The 14,606-nt window shown below is 45.0% G+C and overlaps 1 protein-coding gene and 1 non-coding gene across 2 annotated transcripts; both read left to right on the top strand.

The window, feature by feature from the left end:
* The first annotated feature begins 4,157 nt into the window (after positions 1 to 4,157).
* LOC102441754 (methyltransferase-like protein 7A) lies at positions 4,158 to 7,674 on the top strand. The gene is given in 5 exon segments (XM_023759656.1): positions 4,158 to 4,177; positions 4,693 to 4,873; positions 4,875 to 5,286; positions 6,856 to 6,871; positions 7,671 to 7,674. Coding segments are annotated over 5 exon segments (633 nt in total).
* LOC111827412 lies at positions 5,880 to 6,012 on the top strand. Its single transcript, XR_002830966.1, has one exon. It is a non-coding gene; the product is annotated as a small nucleolar RNA SNORA41 (small nucleolar RNA).
* Positions 7,675 to 14,606: the final 6,932 nt, after the last annotated feature.

The raw sequence follows: 14,606 nt of genomic DNA, 5'->3' as shown, positions 1-14,606 counted from the left end.
CGCCGCACCACCTCACCGTGTGCTGCGCAATCTGTCGCCTCAGCTTCTCCTCCCCTTTTTTGCGATATCAAAAACAACTAGATACAGCTGACTACAGCTTTTATCTTATGCGCGCTGGAGTGAGCGTTGCGCTCTAGAAGACAACCTCATCGTTACAACTTTCTTCTCCAGTCACTCACATCCTCCTTCACAAAACTTAACATTAACGATCCGGCCAAATATCACCCCCTTCTCTTCCTCCCCTGTCTCTGAGCAAGAGGGCCCGTCCGTCCGACCCCCTGCTACAATCAGCCCCAAACCCTAAACAATTACATTGCCACGTCCCCCCCATTGTCACCGCCTTTCAACTCCCCCATCTCGGGAAATAAATTCGCCAATTCATTTTTAGTGTTTAACAAAGCCCTGGCCCCAAGACTCCCGGAAAACCGGGATTGGTTTTCGCAAGGTGCCCCATTGTACCCTTAAAATCTCCCTTAGGGGGGGGGGGGGGGGGTGGCCGGCAGCCAACCTCCCACGGCCTTTCCCCCCCAGCCGGCCTTGCCCCTGATTGGCCCCCCTCACCGCAAACACCCGCGGCCCCTTCCCCCGGGCCAGCCAGCCAACCTCCCGCCATCTCCTCCTCCCAACAGGCCCAGACCCGATCCGCCGATAGGGGCCAGGCTGGCTAGACCCCACCCATGCACGAATTTGTGCACTGGGTCTCTAGTATTGTAATAACTATGTATGGTGCCAACTGGGTACTGGAAATATTGGGGGAACACTTTGTAAAGTATATGATTGTCTAACCACTATGATACACACTTGAAACTAATATAAAGTAATGTTGAATGTAAACTGTAGTTGAAAATAAGATTTAAATTTAAAAAAAAAGAATATGAGCCACTGGTTACATAGTGCTTACTTTACATGTGTTTGGCAGTGTTTTAAGCACTTTGCATCTCTTCACCCATTTAATTCTCACACTAACCCTATGGCATAGAACCCATGGGATAGACACTATTTATTCCCCATTTTACAGAAGAAGAAACTGAGCCCCACAGAGGTTAGAATGTGGGTGACAGAGTTTTGTCCTTTGTTCACGGGGTCATCGACTGGCTCATCCTCTGTCAAAACTGAAGACATTTGTTCTTATCTAAACAAAATGGATACACTTGTGTGGTGTTTTGTTTTGTTTTGTTTAGTTTTGTTTTGTTTTGTTTTGTTTAGAGAGAGGACAGGAGAGAAAGAGAAACATGCACCCTTGACTGGGGATCAAACCCACCACCTTTTAGTGTTTGGATGACACTCCAACCAACTGAGCCACACCAGCCAGGACGAATACACTTGTCCTTAACCAAGTATTTCCTATGGGGATCCCTGTTCGTGGCGGTAGATATGGTGGGAATGGCGTTTTCTTTTCTTGCGACCAGCACAGAGAGAGAGAACGCAGGGGTTGATGAAATCTTGAATAGAACGCGACGAGGTTTTAAGGAAAAATGAATAAAACAAGACTGAGGCCCTAGCCGGTTTGGCTCATTGGATAGAGCGTCGGCCTGGGGACTGAAGGGCCCCAGGTTTGATTCCTATCAAGGGCATGTACCTTGGTTGCGGGCACATCCCCAGTGGGAGGTATGCAGGAGGCAGCTGATCGATGTTTCTCTCTCATCGATGTTTCTAACTCTCTGAGACAGAAATAGAGGGAAGCTGGGACCCGGTGTGGCGTCTGCTCTCTGATAGATGAACAGGGCCCAGAGCCATCGCAGCAACTTTTATTTATAGCCAAATACCGGGAAGTTTTACTAAGGGTAAATAGAAGGGGGAATGTGTGCGTTCTTGTGGCTTCCTCATAAATAGTCACCTCCGGGTGGGTCCGAATCGCATTCCTTCCTGGTGCTTGACTAGAATTAGACAAGAACCCATTTCCCAGCACCTGGCTTTGAAGGTCAACTGAGGCATTCCCACCTCTTGGTTAGATATGCCCCCAAGATAAGGCTCTGCCTTCATCATGGGTTCAGTTGACACGAATTTAAAAGAAAGCCAGCGCCTTCCCTGGCAGGGGGTGTTCCACATTTCCACTGCCAGGGACTTATCCTATAGATGTTCTCATCAAAAGTGCACACATACATGTGGTCTCTGCTGCCATTATTTTATATCAGTGAGAAACAGAAACAACATAATTGCCCTTCTATGGGAAGTGATTAAATCTATTGAGCTGCATACATTCAGAGGAATGCTATTCATTGAAAAGAATAAAATCCCTTACATAGTGATAGTGTTTTTACCTTTATATATTGATTGCATAAGTCACTGTAATTTTTTTAAAGTCCTACAAAGTTCATGCCATCCACTTATCCCACGTCTACCTCCTCTTCTGAAGCTGGTCCCTGCTGAGCTCACAGTCACTTCCTGACCTCCTGCCACTCCCTCACCCTCAGCAGGGATGCTGGCGCCTGGTTCCTGCTGCTCCTCCCCAACCGGCACCCTCATCCTCCATGTGGATGACCTCCCAGTATCTTAGCCTGATCGTTCCTTAGCTCTGCAATTCCACTGACTTTCACTTCCATCCTTTTCTCTTGTCTCTGCCCATTGCCACACTCTAGACCAGGGGTCCTCAAACTACGGCCCGCGGGCCACATGCAAATACAAATATTGTATTTGTTCCCGTTTTGTTTTTTTACTTCAAAATAAGATATGTGCAGTGTGCATAGGAATTTGTTCATAGTTTTTTTTAAAACTATAGTCCGGCCCTCCAACGGTCTGAGGGACAGTGAACTGGCCCCCTGTTTAAAAAGTTTGAGGACCCCTGCTCTAGACCAGCAGTTCTCAACCTGTGGGTCGAGACCCCTTTGGGGGTCGAACAACCCTTTCACAGGGGTCGTCTAAGACCATCGGAAAACACCTTTATATAATTACATATTGTTTTGTGATTAATCACTATGCTTTAATTATGTTCAATTTGTAACAATGAAATTGGGGGTCACCACAACATGAGGAACTGTATTAAAGGGTCACGGCATTAGGAAGGTTGAGAACCACTGCTCTAGACCCTACACTGCTTTACTCTGAAGTCTTTCACACACAGGGCTGTTCGTAGCTCTCAGTCTCAACAAACATGTTCCACAGCCTCAGTCCTTATCCCGACTGTGACATTTCTCCCCGCCTACCACCTTCCTTCAGACTTTCTTCCCAGCTTGGACCCTCCCTCCCTGACCCCGCAGCCGTCAGTCTCCTCCAAGAGGAAAAACCCCCAGGCCTATTCAGCCTAAACACTGAATTTCTCTGCGAACTCTAACCTGCAGAGCATCGGCAAAGAAAACCGTCTCCTGTAGATCTGGTGCCACCACCAAATCAGATCCTCAGGCTCCGCTGCACCCTCTTTGCTACTGGGCACTTCCCTCTGCCTTTGCTCAGCAACCTCTCCCAGATGTCCTGGTTGCTACTGTAAAGCTTCTCTACTCTCTATGCCACCCTATACCCTGCACCTGCACTCTCGAAAATTATCAGAGCAAAAAATAAATAAACTAAAAAAAATTAAAGTATCAGCGCATTCTTTCTCACTGAGAAAATCAAGGCCATCTGGCAAAAACTCCCTTACTTTCCTTCCCCCACCCAACCTTACCTCCCACCCTCTCCTTCTCCCTCCCTCGGGGCTCTGAGGATTGGCTCTCTCCACCTGTGTCCTGGACACCAGCCTCTCTGGGATCCTCAGGTGCAGCATTCCATTCCGCTCATTGGTCACCACTTCCTAGTCCTCTGTCACCCTGTCTTACTCCCCTTCCCTCTGGCCGCCTTCTCATTTGTCTGCATGCACTTTCATTGGAGCTGTGGGGGTAAAAGCCAGTCATCAGCAGGCTGAGGTTTGAATGGGGTGAGGACATGGAAACACGGAGTGCCAACTACAATTTCTCATGAAGTTTGACAGTAAAGGAAAATGAGATGAGAAGTTAACTTGAATGGAAAGCAAGCTAAAGGAAAAAGTTATTGTAGCATAAATAGATTTGAGCATGCGGCTTGGCAGTGGAAAAGGGGCTAGACCATAGGGAGAGATGTTAAATATGAGCGGGGAGCTAACTTATGGGGCAGGGAGGGGGTTTGGAGGGTGAGTTTAAGAGTCCAGGTGAGGCCAGCTTGTTGCAGAGGAGAAACGCCTCTACGTTGATGGCAAGAAGGAACCAAGGATGGACATGGATATGCAAAGGTGGGCAAGAAGGCTAGTTAGCCAGAGAAGGTTCTACAGACTCCATTAGAATGGCTATTTCTCATAGATAAAGACATGTTGTGGGGTGGTTCTGACCTGTCCCTACACCCTGCATGCATGATAGTAACTCTCCCTAAGAGACCAGCCATCCCCGGGACACCCTGCAGCACCCGGATGAAGGTGTGGACTCTGATTCTACTTAGACTGCCGCTTCCCCGCTGCGCAATCTTGTAGCTAACCTCTGTGGGACTCAGTTTCTCCTTCTGTAAAACGGGGAATTAATAGTGTCGATCCCATGGGTTCTTTTAAGTATTGAAGAAGATAATGTTATAAAATATACTTAGAGGCTCAGTAAATGGGAGCTGTTTCTGGTGTTGACGTTATTGTTGTGGCAGATGACTGCTGGAACATGCTCACGCGTCCTGTCTCCTCCTTGCTGGTAAGAGCCCAAGGAGACTGGGAGTCAAGCTCTCACTTCCCCCACCTCATCCCTCACCTGATGCCTGCACTGCTAGGAGGTCTACAGAATCGTACATTACCACCCGCATCCCTCTCCTCGTCCCCCATCCCTGTGTTCTGGGCTCTATTTCCTGCACACTGGCAGTCCTCACCCACCTTCTCTTTCTGGCCGTCCGCATCCTGGCATTCCCCTTGTACTTGCTGAACTTTCTGGGCTTGTGGAATGGGATATGCAAACAAATACTTTCCCTACTTCTTGGTGAGGTTCATCTCAATGTACCACAAGCAGATGGCGAGCCACAAGCGGGAGCTCTTCAGCAGCCTGCAGGAGCACGCGAGCCCCTCGGGGGAGCTCTCCCTGCTGGAGCTGGGCTGTGGCACCGGGGCCAACTTCAGGTTCTATCCGCCCGGATGCAGGGTGACCTGTGTTGACCCCAACCCCAACTTTGAGAAGTTCTTGATCAAGAGCATCGCTGAGAACCGACACGTGCAGTTTGAGCGCTTCGTGGTGGCCGCCGGGGAGGACATGCACCCGGTGGCCGATGGCTCCATGGACGTGGTGGTCTGCACCCTGGTCCTGTGCTCCGTGGAGAACCAGGAGCGCATCCTCCAGGAGGCGTGCAGAGTGCTGAGGGGTGGGGGGAAGGGAGGTAGGAGGGACCCATCTTCACTGTGTGTTAAGCTAGATACTTGTAGGCTTCCACTAAGGGTCACCTCAGACAAGTTACTTCATTCATTTATTTATTCACTATCCATAAAATAAACATTTAGGGAATGTTGATTAAGTGCAGGATCACAGTATTTCTGTGGTGAGAAGTCAGCTTCAGAGAGGTTAGATGACTTGCACAAAAGCATGTAGCCCAGCGATTCTCAACCTGTGGGTCGCGACCCCTTTGGGGGTCAAACGACCCTTTCACAGGGGTCGCCTAAGACCATCGGAAAACACATATATAATTACATATTGTTTTTGTGATTAATCACTATGCTTGAATTATGTTCAATTTGTAACAATGAAAATACATCCTGCGTATCAGATATTTACATTACGATTCATAACAGTAGCAAAATTACAGTTATGAAGTAGCAACGAAAATAATTTTATGGTTGGGGGTCACCACAACATGAGGAACTGTATTAAGGATCGCGGCATTAGGAAGGTTGAGAACCACTGATGTAGCCCATACAAATGGCAGGGACAAAACTAAAATGAGGGTGCCTTAACTCCTAGGTTAAGAAGATCTACTTCCACAGCTACTGGTCTGCAGCTGTTCTCATGGTGGCAGTTGTGGCATTCCTCTGTGGGAAAGAAATTGTTACATGATTAAACACCTCTTTCTTAGCAAAACAGAAAGGGGGCATATGTGTGACAAACATGAGATGTATCCCATAGTTTTGTGTGGCTAAGGAGATGATTTTGAAAATCAAGATTTATTGTGGTCCAGCTAGCGTGGCTCCGTGGTTGAGCATTGACCTATGAACCAGGAGGTCATGATTTGATTCCCAGTCAGGGCATATGCCCGGGTTGCAGGCTCGATCCCCAGTGTGGGACGTGCGGGAGGCGGCTGATCAATGGTTCTCTCTCATTATGGATGTTTCTACCTCTATCTCCCTCCCTTCCTCTCTGAAATAAATAAAAATATATTTAAAAAAGAGATTTGTGTCTGGACTAGGGTAAAAAAGACATAATAAATAATAATAAAAAAAGAAGATCTACTAGGCCATGCCACTGCGCTGGTGGCTTCTAGGCCCATCACAGAGTCCAATTTTCTAAAGTTGAGAACAGTGCATCCCCCATAGGGCATGTCAGAACACCTCTTCTCAATAAATGGGAACTTGTAAGTACACAGATAGACATCTTTGTTTATGGCATAATTCTTTAGCTTTTACTTTGAACATAAAAGTCGTGTCAGAAGTTAGCCACATACTTTTCTCCAGTAATAATCATTACTCATTATTGTGGGGGGGGGGGGGCGCGGAGGGTGTGTTCAGGGAAAGAAAGGAGTTTCTCCAAAGACATTGCAAATGGCATCACCTTTGCATCTTTGAATAGTGTTGACTTTTCAGTGTTTCTGACTTTATTGTCTATAATTATAAGGCAATGAATCAATGCATCCTAATTGTTTAAAAGGATTCAAAAATTAGAGAAGAACAAAGAAGGGGAAAAATGAAAGTTCTCCCTTCACTTCTCTAAATCCCACCTTCCTTACCTGACCCCATAGGTCTCTACTATTATGGGTATCCTTTCAGTTTTTTTTCTGTTTTAAATTAAATGTTTCCCTTCCTGGTATTTGGAAGTTTTTCTATCCATCTCAAGTTCACTAATATTTACTAAATTTAAAACTCAATAGAGGAAGTGAAAAGTAGAATAAATACTGCTGGATGATAGAGATATTGAAATTCATATTTCTGTTTATAATTAAATTCATATTCTATTTCTATTTGATAATTTGCTATCAACATACCAAAATTATATAGTTATATGACCCCCTTTAACTCAGCACAATCTTATAGCACTTTTTATTTCCTCATGCTCATCACCTCTTTCCTCTCAACCACATCAGCCTCTCCATCCCATATTCTAGTTTGATTGAAATAATCTGTAATTTTCATTTCAACCTATTACTAAGGATTTTCCCCCTTGCCTTCTATTTCAAAAATCCTTTCTAATGTATAACATAGTGTAAAAATTAGTTTATCATCATCCATTTATTTACTATAAATTTTACTAGATCTATTGCTCTCCACTGTTTCATTTGCTCTTTGTCTTCCCCTATCTTGGGATGTGTGGTTTTTTTCAAATTTAATTTTTATTTATCTAAAACTAACTCTTGAATGGTTTACTGAAAAATGGTACATAGATCCTTAGAGATCTGAAAAGTTCTGTCTTCTACTCTTACACTTAATAACATTTTGGCCAAGATTCTTGGATCTGAGTTCTTTTCCCTGGAAGCTGTTGGGATCATTTAATGATCATAGGGCTTTCCACATTGCAAATGAGACCTCCAGTGCCAGTCTGATTCTCTTTCCCTTTCAGGTAAACTGTTTTTGTTGTTGATTGTTTTATGTCTGGAAGTTTTTAGGATTTTTACTTTTTTTTTTTTTTTTGAAGTTCTGAAATTTCACCGAGATGACTAGGTGTGTATCTTGTTTTTATTATTAATCTTGCTAGGCATTTGAAGAACCCTTTGTATGTTAATGCTCAAGTCTTTCTTTAGCTCAGAAAAGTTTTCTTCTATTATTTCTTTCTTTATTGGTTCTCCTCTATTTGTTCTTTTCTCCTGCCTTCTGAAACAAATATTATTCAGATATAAGATCTCCTAGCTTTAGCATCCTCTTATCTTCTCACTCATAATTTCCATTTCTTTGTAATTTGTTCCATGTTGCAAGATAGTTCCTCCATCTGATCTCCTGAATGACTTTCTCTATCATCCAGTAGTATTTATTCTACTTTTCACTTCCTCTATTGAGTTTTAGTTCAGTACTTTTTAATTGCCAAAACCTCTTTTCTTATTCCAAGACTAAGGCCCCAGTGCACAAATTCATGCACCTTGAAAGGAACTGTGGGCACCAAGGATGCGGTGCCCTCGGCCCATCCTCCACGCCCCCGCCGAGCCCCTCCTGCTGCGGGCCCTGGTCCCGTCTGCAACCAGCCCCACTCACAGACGGCACCAGCCCCTGCTCGCACCCACTAACAGTGCAGAGCAATTGGGGCCAGCACCAGCAGCGGCTCCAGTGCTGGCTGCGGGTGAGAGTGGGGCCATCGCCGGCAGTGGGTGTGAGAGGCGGCTGCTGGGCCCTGATCACCACTCAGGAGCAGGGGGAGGTGGAGAAGCCCTGAGGGGCGATTGGGGCTGGCAGCCACCGCTCGCACCCACTGACGGCACTGAGCGATCGGGCCGGTGCTGGGCCCCGGCAGCATATGCGAACGCCTGGGGGATCACAGCAAGCAGGAGCAAAGAATTTTCAGTAACCACCAGAGGCTCACCCCATGACAATGACTGGTGCCCCGACTTGGTCTGGCGCCCCCACTCACCCCATTCCACTGCAGCCAATGCCTGCCACGTTCTGCGCTCTGTCTCCTGCTGCTGACGCCTGCCATGTTCTGCGCGCGCGCCCTGGTGGTCAGCGCACATCATAGCAACTGGTTGTTTGGTTGTTCAGTTGTTCCATCATTCAGTCTACTAGCATATTAGGGTTTTATATATACAGATCATTCCTTAGCAATAAATTGTTGAATCACCATAGAAGTATTGTTGTTGTACATTATTTTTAATTTCTATCTCATTTGTTCCATTAAATTTTCCTCAGTAAGAAGCACTTGTTCTGATTGTTCAAATTGGTGTTCTCCCTTCAGGCTGGCAGCAAATGGGCTGGTATGCAGGACTCTTGTCTGAAGAATGGGGAGAGCTTTGGGCTCTTTGGCTGCTCCAGGTATGAACCCACCTCAGGCAAACAGGGTGAGTTCCCTGTAGGGCAGCTACTGTCAGTAAGTTTAGGGAACTTCTCTCCAGACCTCTCAGAGATCCAAGGCTGAGTCCTTTCCTTGTCCTGAGGGAGTGGCTCTACCCCCTCAGGTGTCTCAGGGAGCCTTGACTTTCCTAGACAAACAAGCTTTCCCCAGGCCTTTGATCCCAGGTTTCTAAGAACTCAAAGCTTCTGGTGTGCCTACTCTGGGCTCCAGCAGACACCAGACTTTCACATCTACCCTCATTAGCTGATTAGCTTTTTATCCTATTGGTTGAGTATATCAACAGAACAAAGGGGAAAAGAGTCAGCCTTCTCCACTTCAGCCACCATTTTCACAATGGTCCCCAAATATAGATGGATGGATGGATGGATAGATAGATAGATAGATAGATAGATAGATAGATAGATAGATAGCTTTTTATCAGTTATTCATACACAAGCTTATGATGAAAAATAGCAGCTCTCAGGCATACACAATTTCTACTCCCAAAAGGCTGTCATTCAAGTTTTAAACTTTTATTTTTTAAATGTATATACATGTCTCTAAACGGTATATTTATACTACTCTTTCTTGTCTTTTCAGGTTTAGGTGTTAACATTAACTTCCCACTCTGGAAAGTGATAATTTACCTCTTTCACAACCACCCCACGGCCACCACATTTCTCATCTCCCTTCTTCCTGATAGAACTATGTCTTTAATTGGTATTCACAACTGAGCCATGCAGTATACTTCACTCATTCTTTGAACCATGCAATATACTTTCTTACTTTTGGTTTTTCCAGAGTTAATAATGATCTGTATCATTATCACATATATGGATATGGATATAGATATGGATATGGATATGGATATAGAGATAGAGATAGAGATAGAGATAGAGATAGAGATAGATCCCTAAATCATCCCAGACCCTCCTTCACTTGCCTAAACCTCTCACTATGGTCAAACATGTCAAATATTTCTATCAATTTCATCACCTGGGGCCATTTTTCCCAAGCTCTCTCCCAGTTTCCCACCTGGACTGGGTGCTCTCTAGACCTGCTGCATTGCTTTCATCTTGGGATCTCCCTTTACCCTCTTCCAAGGAACCCCCTTCTTTTCTCTTTTTCACTGTACTCCCTGTTTCCTGCATTCTATCTCTTCCTCTTTCTTAGTTTACTAGTTTTGGTAGAGCATAGCCTGCAGCAGCCTTCTGAGAAAGGTGATACAAATATATTGAGAAAATGCATGTCTGAATAGTCTTTATTCTCAAAACAATTAATAGTTTGCACAGCTGTAGAATTCTGAGTTGGAAAATGTTTCCCCTCTAAATTTTGAAGGTATGCACTGTCTTCTAGCTGCCAATATTACTGCTGAGAAGCCTGAGTCCATTCTGACTTTAGATCCTTTATATGAAACCTTTTTTCTCCTCTCTAGAAGTTCATGTAATCTTCTCTATTCCCAGTGGAATGAATTAATGGTATCTGTTGGGGATTTAGTGGGCCATTTCCAAGTACAAATTCATGTCCTTCAAGTCTGGAAATTTTTCTGGAATTATTTCTTTGAAATATCTTCTCTTTGAAAATATTAATAAAAGGGAGGTTTTTTTTTCTTTTACTAGTTTAATCTCTCTAGTTAGTCTTTGCTTCCTCCAGTTTCTTTTGTTGTTGTTATTGTCTGAGCTCCAGTTTTCATGTTGGAAGTTCTTGGCTAACTACTCACATTTCCAGAGGTAACACTAAAACTGGGTTGGGAGTTCAGAGCATAGATGAGGCATGTCAATGCTGGACTCACTGTAGCATGAGACAGCTGAACTGTTCGCCTGAAGAAATCCCACTGTCAGCCTTTTGGGTCTTTTCTTTGCAGCTGGGTCTATCTCTGGATCCTGCCATTCCATTGATCTATATGTTTATCCTTTACCAATATTACACACTCCTGATTACTGTAGCTTTATATTAAGTCTTGGGATTTGGTAGCATAGTCCTCCAATATTAAGCTCTGGTGAGGCGAGTCTAGAGTAGTCTTTACTCTGGACTAATTTAGCCCGTTCACTAGGGCAAGACCCTTCTGGGGTCTCTGCTGAATTCCCCAGGTGCTCACTGGGGACTCCTCTCTCTCACTGGTAGTAACTTGAATGAGCTCTGAAAATTATTCAGCTTACAACTCCCAGTCATTCTTTCCCCAGTGTCACTCTACACACCCGAGACTCATTATTCAACAATGTACTCAGGAGAACCCGTGCAGATTGCTGAAGCTCTCTGTGTGGCTCCCTTCTTTCTCATAGCTGGCTTAATAGTCAACTTTCTTAGGTCTAAGTTAGTGTGTTAAAAATCCACAGTTCTCTTTCTGCGTGTCTCCTTTACTACTCACACAGAATACTCACTTCTGACATTTCCGGGTTTTCTCCACCAAGCAATTCTGTGACACCAGCTAGGCATCCTATACTTTAACTCAATTCTGACACTGTCTACCTGGATATAACCTCAGATCCCACAGGTTAAGGGCTCAGTCCCCCACTCCACTGGGAGTCCAAGCTGTCGCCTGTGCTTCTGAGCAGTTAGTCATAAATCTGAGGTCCCCACAACCCCCTCCTTGGGTTCTATTAATTTGCTGGAGCAACTCATAGAATTCAGGAAACACGTTTATCAGTTTATCAAAGGATATGATAAAGGATACAGATGAACAGCCAGATGGAGAGATACATAGGGTGAGGTTGGGAAGGTCCCCAGTGCAGGAGCTTCTGTCCCTGTGGAGCTGGAGTACAACACCCTCCCACTGTGGATGTGTTCACCAACCTGGAAGCTCTCTGAACCCCATACTATTGGGATTTTGTGGAGGCTTCGTCACAGCCGTATGATCAATTATTAAGTCCATTTCCAGCCCCTCTCCCCTCTCTTGAGGTTGGAGGGTGGGGCTAAAAATTTCAAATTTCTAATCATGACTTGGTCTTTCTGGTAACCAGCCCCTATCCTTGAACACAGCCAGAGTCGCCTCAATAGAACATAAGATGATTCTAGTGCTCTTATCGCTTAGGAATTTACAAGGGTTTTAGGGGCCCTGTGTCAGACACGGGGACAAAGACAAATATTAGGACAAGAAATGTTCCTAGCACTCTTACCACTTAGGAATTTACAAGGGTTTTTAAGAGCCCCGTGCCAGGAGCGAAGGGCAGAGACCAATATATGTGTTTTCTATTATTTCACAGTTAGTTACAATTTGTCCTACTTTCTAGCTTCAGAAGCATTCTGCAGTCATCTCCCTTGCTGTTTTCTTTGTCTTAGGCTTAGTCAATTCTTCTATAACATATGCATTCCTGAAAATCACCATACTATGCAACAAAACCACAAGGCTTATGGTGGGGGGGGAATGGGGTTAGGGACACAACACTCAAAACTTCATCAGTGACACATTAAAAAAGATAGGAACCTAATAAAAACAGTAGCACAGTTTTACACATATTACATGGTTAAGAAATACGTAACAAAAATGTCTAAACACTGTTCTACTCCTGGAACTAATATAATATTGTATGTCAACTGTAATTGAGATTTTTTTAATTTTTTTTATAAATTTTATTGATTTTTTACAGAGAGGAAGGGAGAGGGATAGAGAGTTAGAAACATCAATGCGAGAGAAACATCGATCAGCTGCCTCCTGCACACTCCCTACTGGGGACATACCTGCAACCAAGGTACATGCCCTTGACCGGAATCAAACCTGGGACCTTTCAGTCCACAGGCCGACGCTCTATCCACCGAGCCAAACCGGTTAGGGCAATTTTTTTTTTAATTTTTAAAAAAGGAAAGAAATACATAATGACTGCAGTAAATAAGGCATTTTACTTGGGGGAAAAAAAAGACTTAAAGTTTGCTTGTGGACATGGGCATTAGAAGGATTGCAACTTGTGAGTTATTGTGACCTGGCGGAAAGGGAAGGTTACCTGAGAGTCCACAAAAAGTTGTAACACCGGATGTGGCTGGGTGTGGGTAATGAACTGAGGCCGCTGGGGATGTTTGAGTTGTGCGTTTTGTATATCCCTACATGGCTCAGTCAGAAGGGGTGCAGTTTTCTGCATTCACCCGTGTTCTGACCCTCATAGGTGCTCACTAACGCTTGTTGAATAGAGTTGAAATGAAAGTTGTTCTATGGCCCTGTAATGCCTCAAATGGACAAAATATTTATGTGGATTTATGAAGACCAACTATTTTGAACGGATTCCCATCTCCAGGAGATCCCTTGACTTCCTGGAACATGCAGCTGCCAGGCATCTAGCTGGAATTTCTCCAGTCAACAAGTTCTCAGCCCAGCTAGACACTTCCTACTCAACACCTGGCAAGAGGGAGCCAGAACGCTCTGGGAAAGGCTGCGTTCTCTCAGCCAGCTCTGCAGCTCCCACGGGCCCACTGGCCAGGTTCCAATAAGGACACAATAGTCTCACCAGGTATTTGAACAGAGAGGATTCAATGTAAAGAATTGTGAACTAGGCATAGAGTTGTTAACTGGGACGTTGAAAGAGTAAAAAGAAAACCCTGGGATATCATGGGACGGGCGGAAGCAGCTGCCATAACTAGGGCTGAGGGAACAAAGGGAAGAGGTTGGAACTGTTAGCACTTGGACACTGAGAGGAGGGGATCTGACGCACAGACCTCTGAGGAGGGAGCCGGGGCTGGCTGGCACGCGGGAGGACCTCGGATTAGAAGGGCACAGTGAAGCTGATACTCAGAGTGTTGGGAAAACTGCCAAATGGATTCAGCTGCTGCTACAGGAAGGCTCTGTTGGCAGGGAGAAGACCCATTGCCAGGCAGAGCTCACCAGGACAGCGAGCAGAAAGGAAGCCCACGGACAGCAAAGGCCTCGCAGGCTCCCTCTGGCACCCCCTATTGGCAGATCCTAACAGAACCAGTTGGCAAAGCCAACTCCACACCACAAAACAGAATATGTAAGTGAGGGTTTGGCGCTAAGACACAACTTAACTGTCACACCCAACACCTGGGAACCCCATCTACCCCACATCACATCTTTCCTGAGCTGACTGAGCCAACCCATTGTCTTGGCATTTGCCCCCACATCACCCCCCGCGTTTCAATCAAGGCCTCACTGGCACAGCCCTTAAAACAGTCATCTTGGTGTTGGATTTCTGAAGACTTATACAATAAAAATAACTTTGTATCTTCCATTCCTGCCATCATTCCTGGTATACAGCAGGTAACCCTTAAGTGTTTCTTGAATAAGACAGAACTTATATTCAAATATATGCTAATTAAATCAAAATACTTTTTGTATCAGTTATTTTTAAAATAATACTATGCCAACGCTGTTTGAGTGTAGCACTCAAATTAAGTCAACCCTTGCCCTGGATGGGTGGTTCAGTTGGTTGGAGCGTCATCTTGTACACCAAAAGGTTGTGGGTTCAATTCCTGGTCAGGGCACATACCTCAGTTGCAGGTTCCATCCCCAGTCGGGCCCATATGAGAGGCAATGGATCAATGTTTCTCCTACATCAATGTCTCTCTCCCTCTCTC

This window comes from Myotis lucifugus, unplaced genomic scaffold, assembly GCF_000147115.1.
Source record: "Myotis lucifugus unplaced genomic scaffold, Myoluc2.0 scaffold_160, whole genome shotgun sequence".
Classification (NCBI taxonomy): domain Eukaryota; kingdom Metazoa; phylum Chordata; class Mammalia; order Chiroptera; family Vespertilionidae; genus Myotis; species Myotis lucifugus.
The sequence above is the reverse complement of the archived record's forward strand: the minus strand, read 5'-3'. Positions and strand labels throughout refer to the sequence as shown.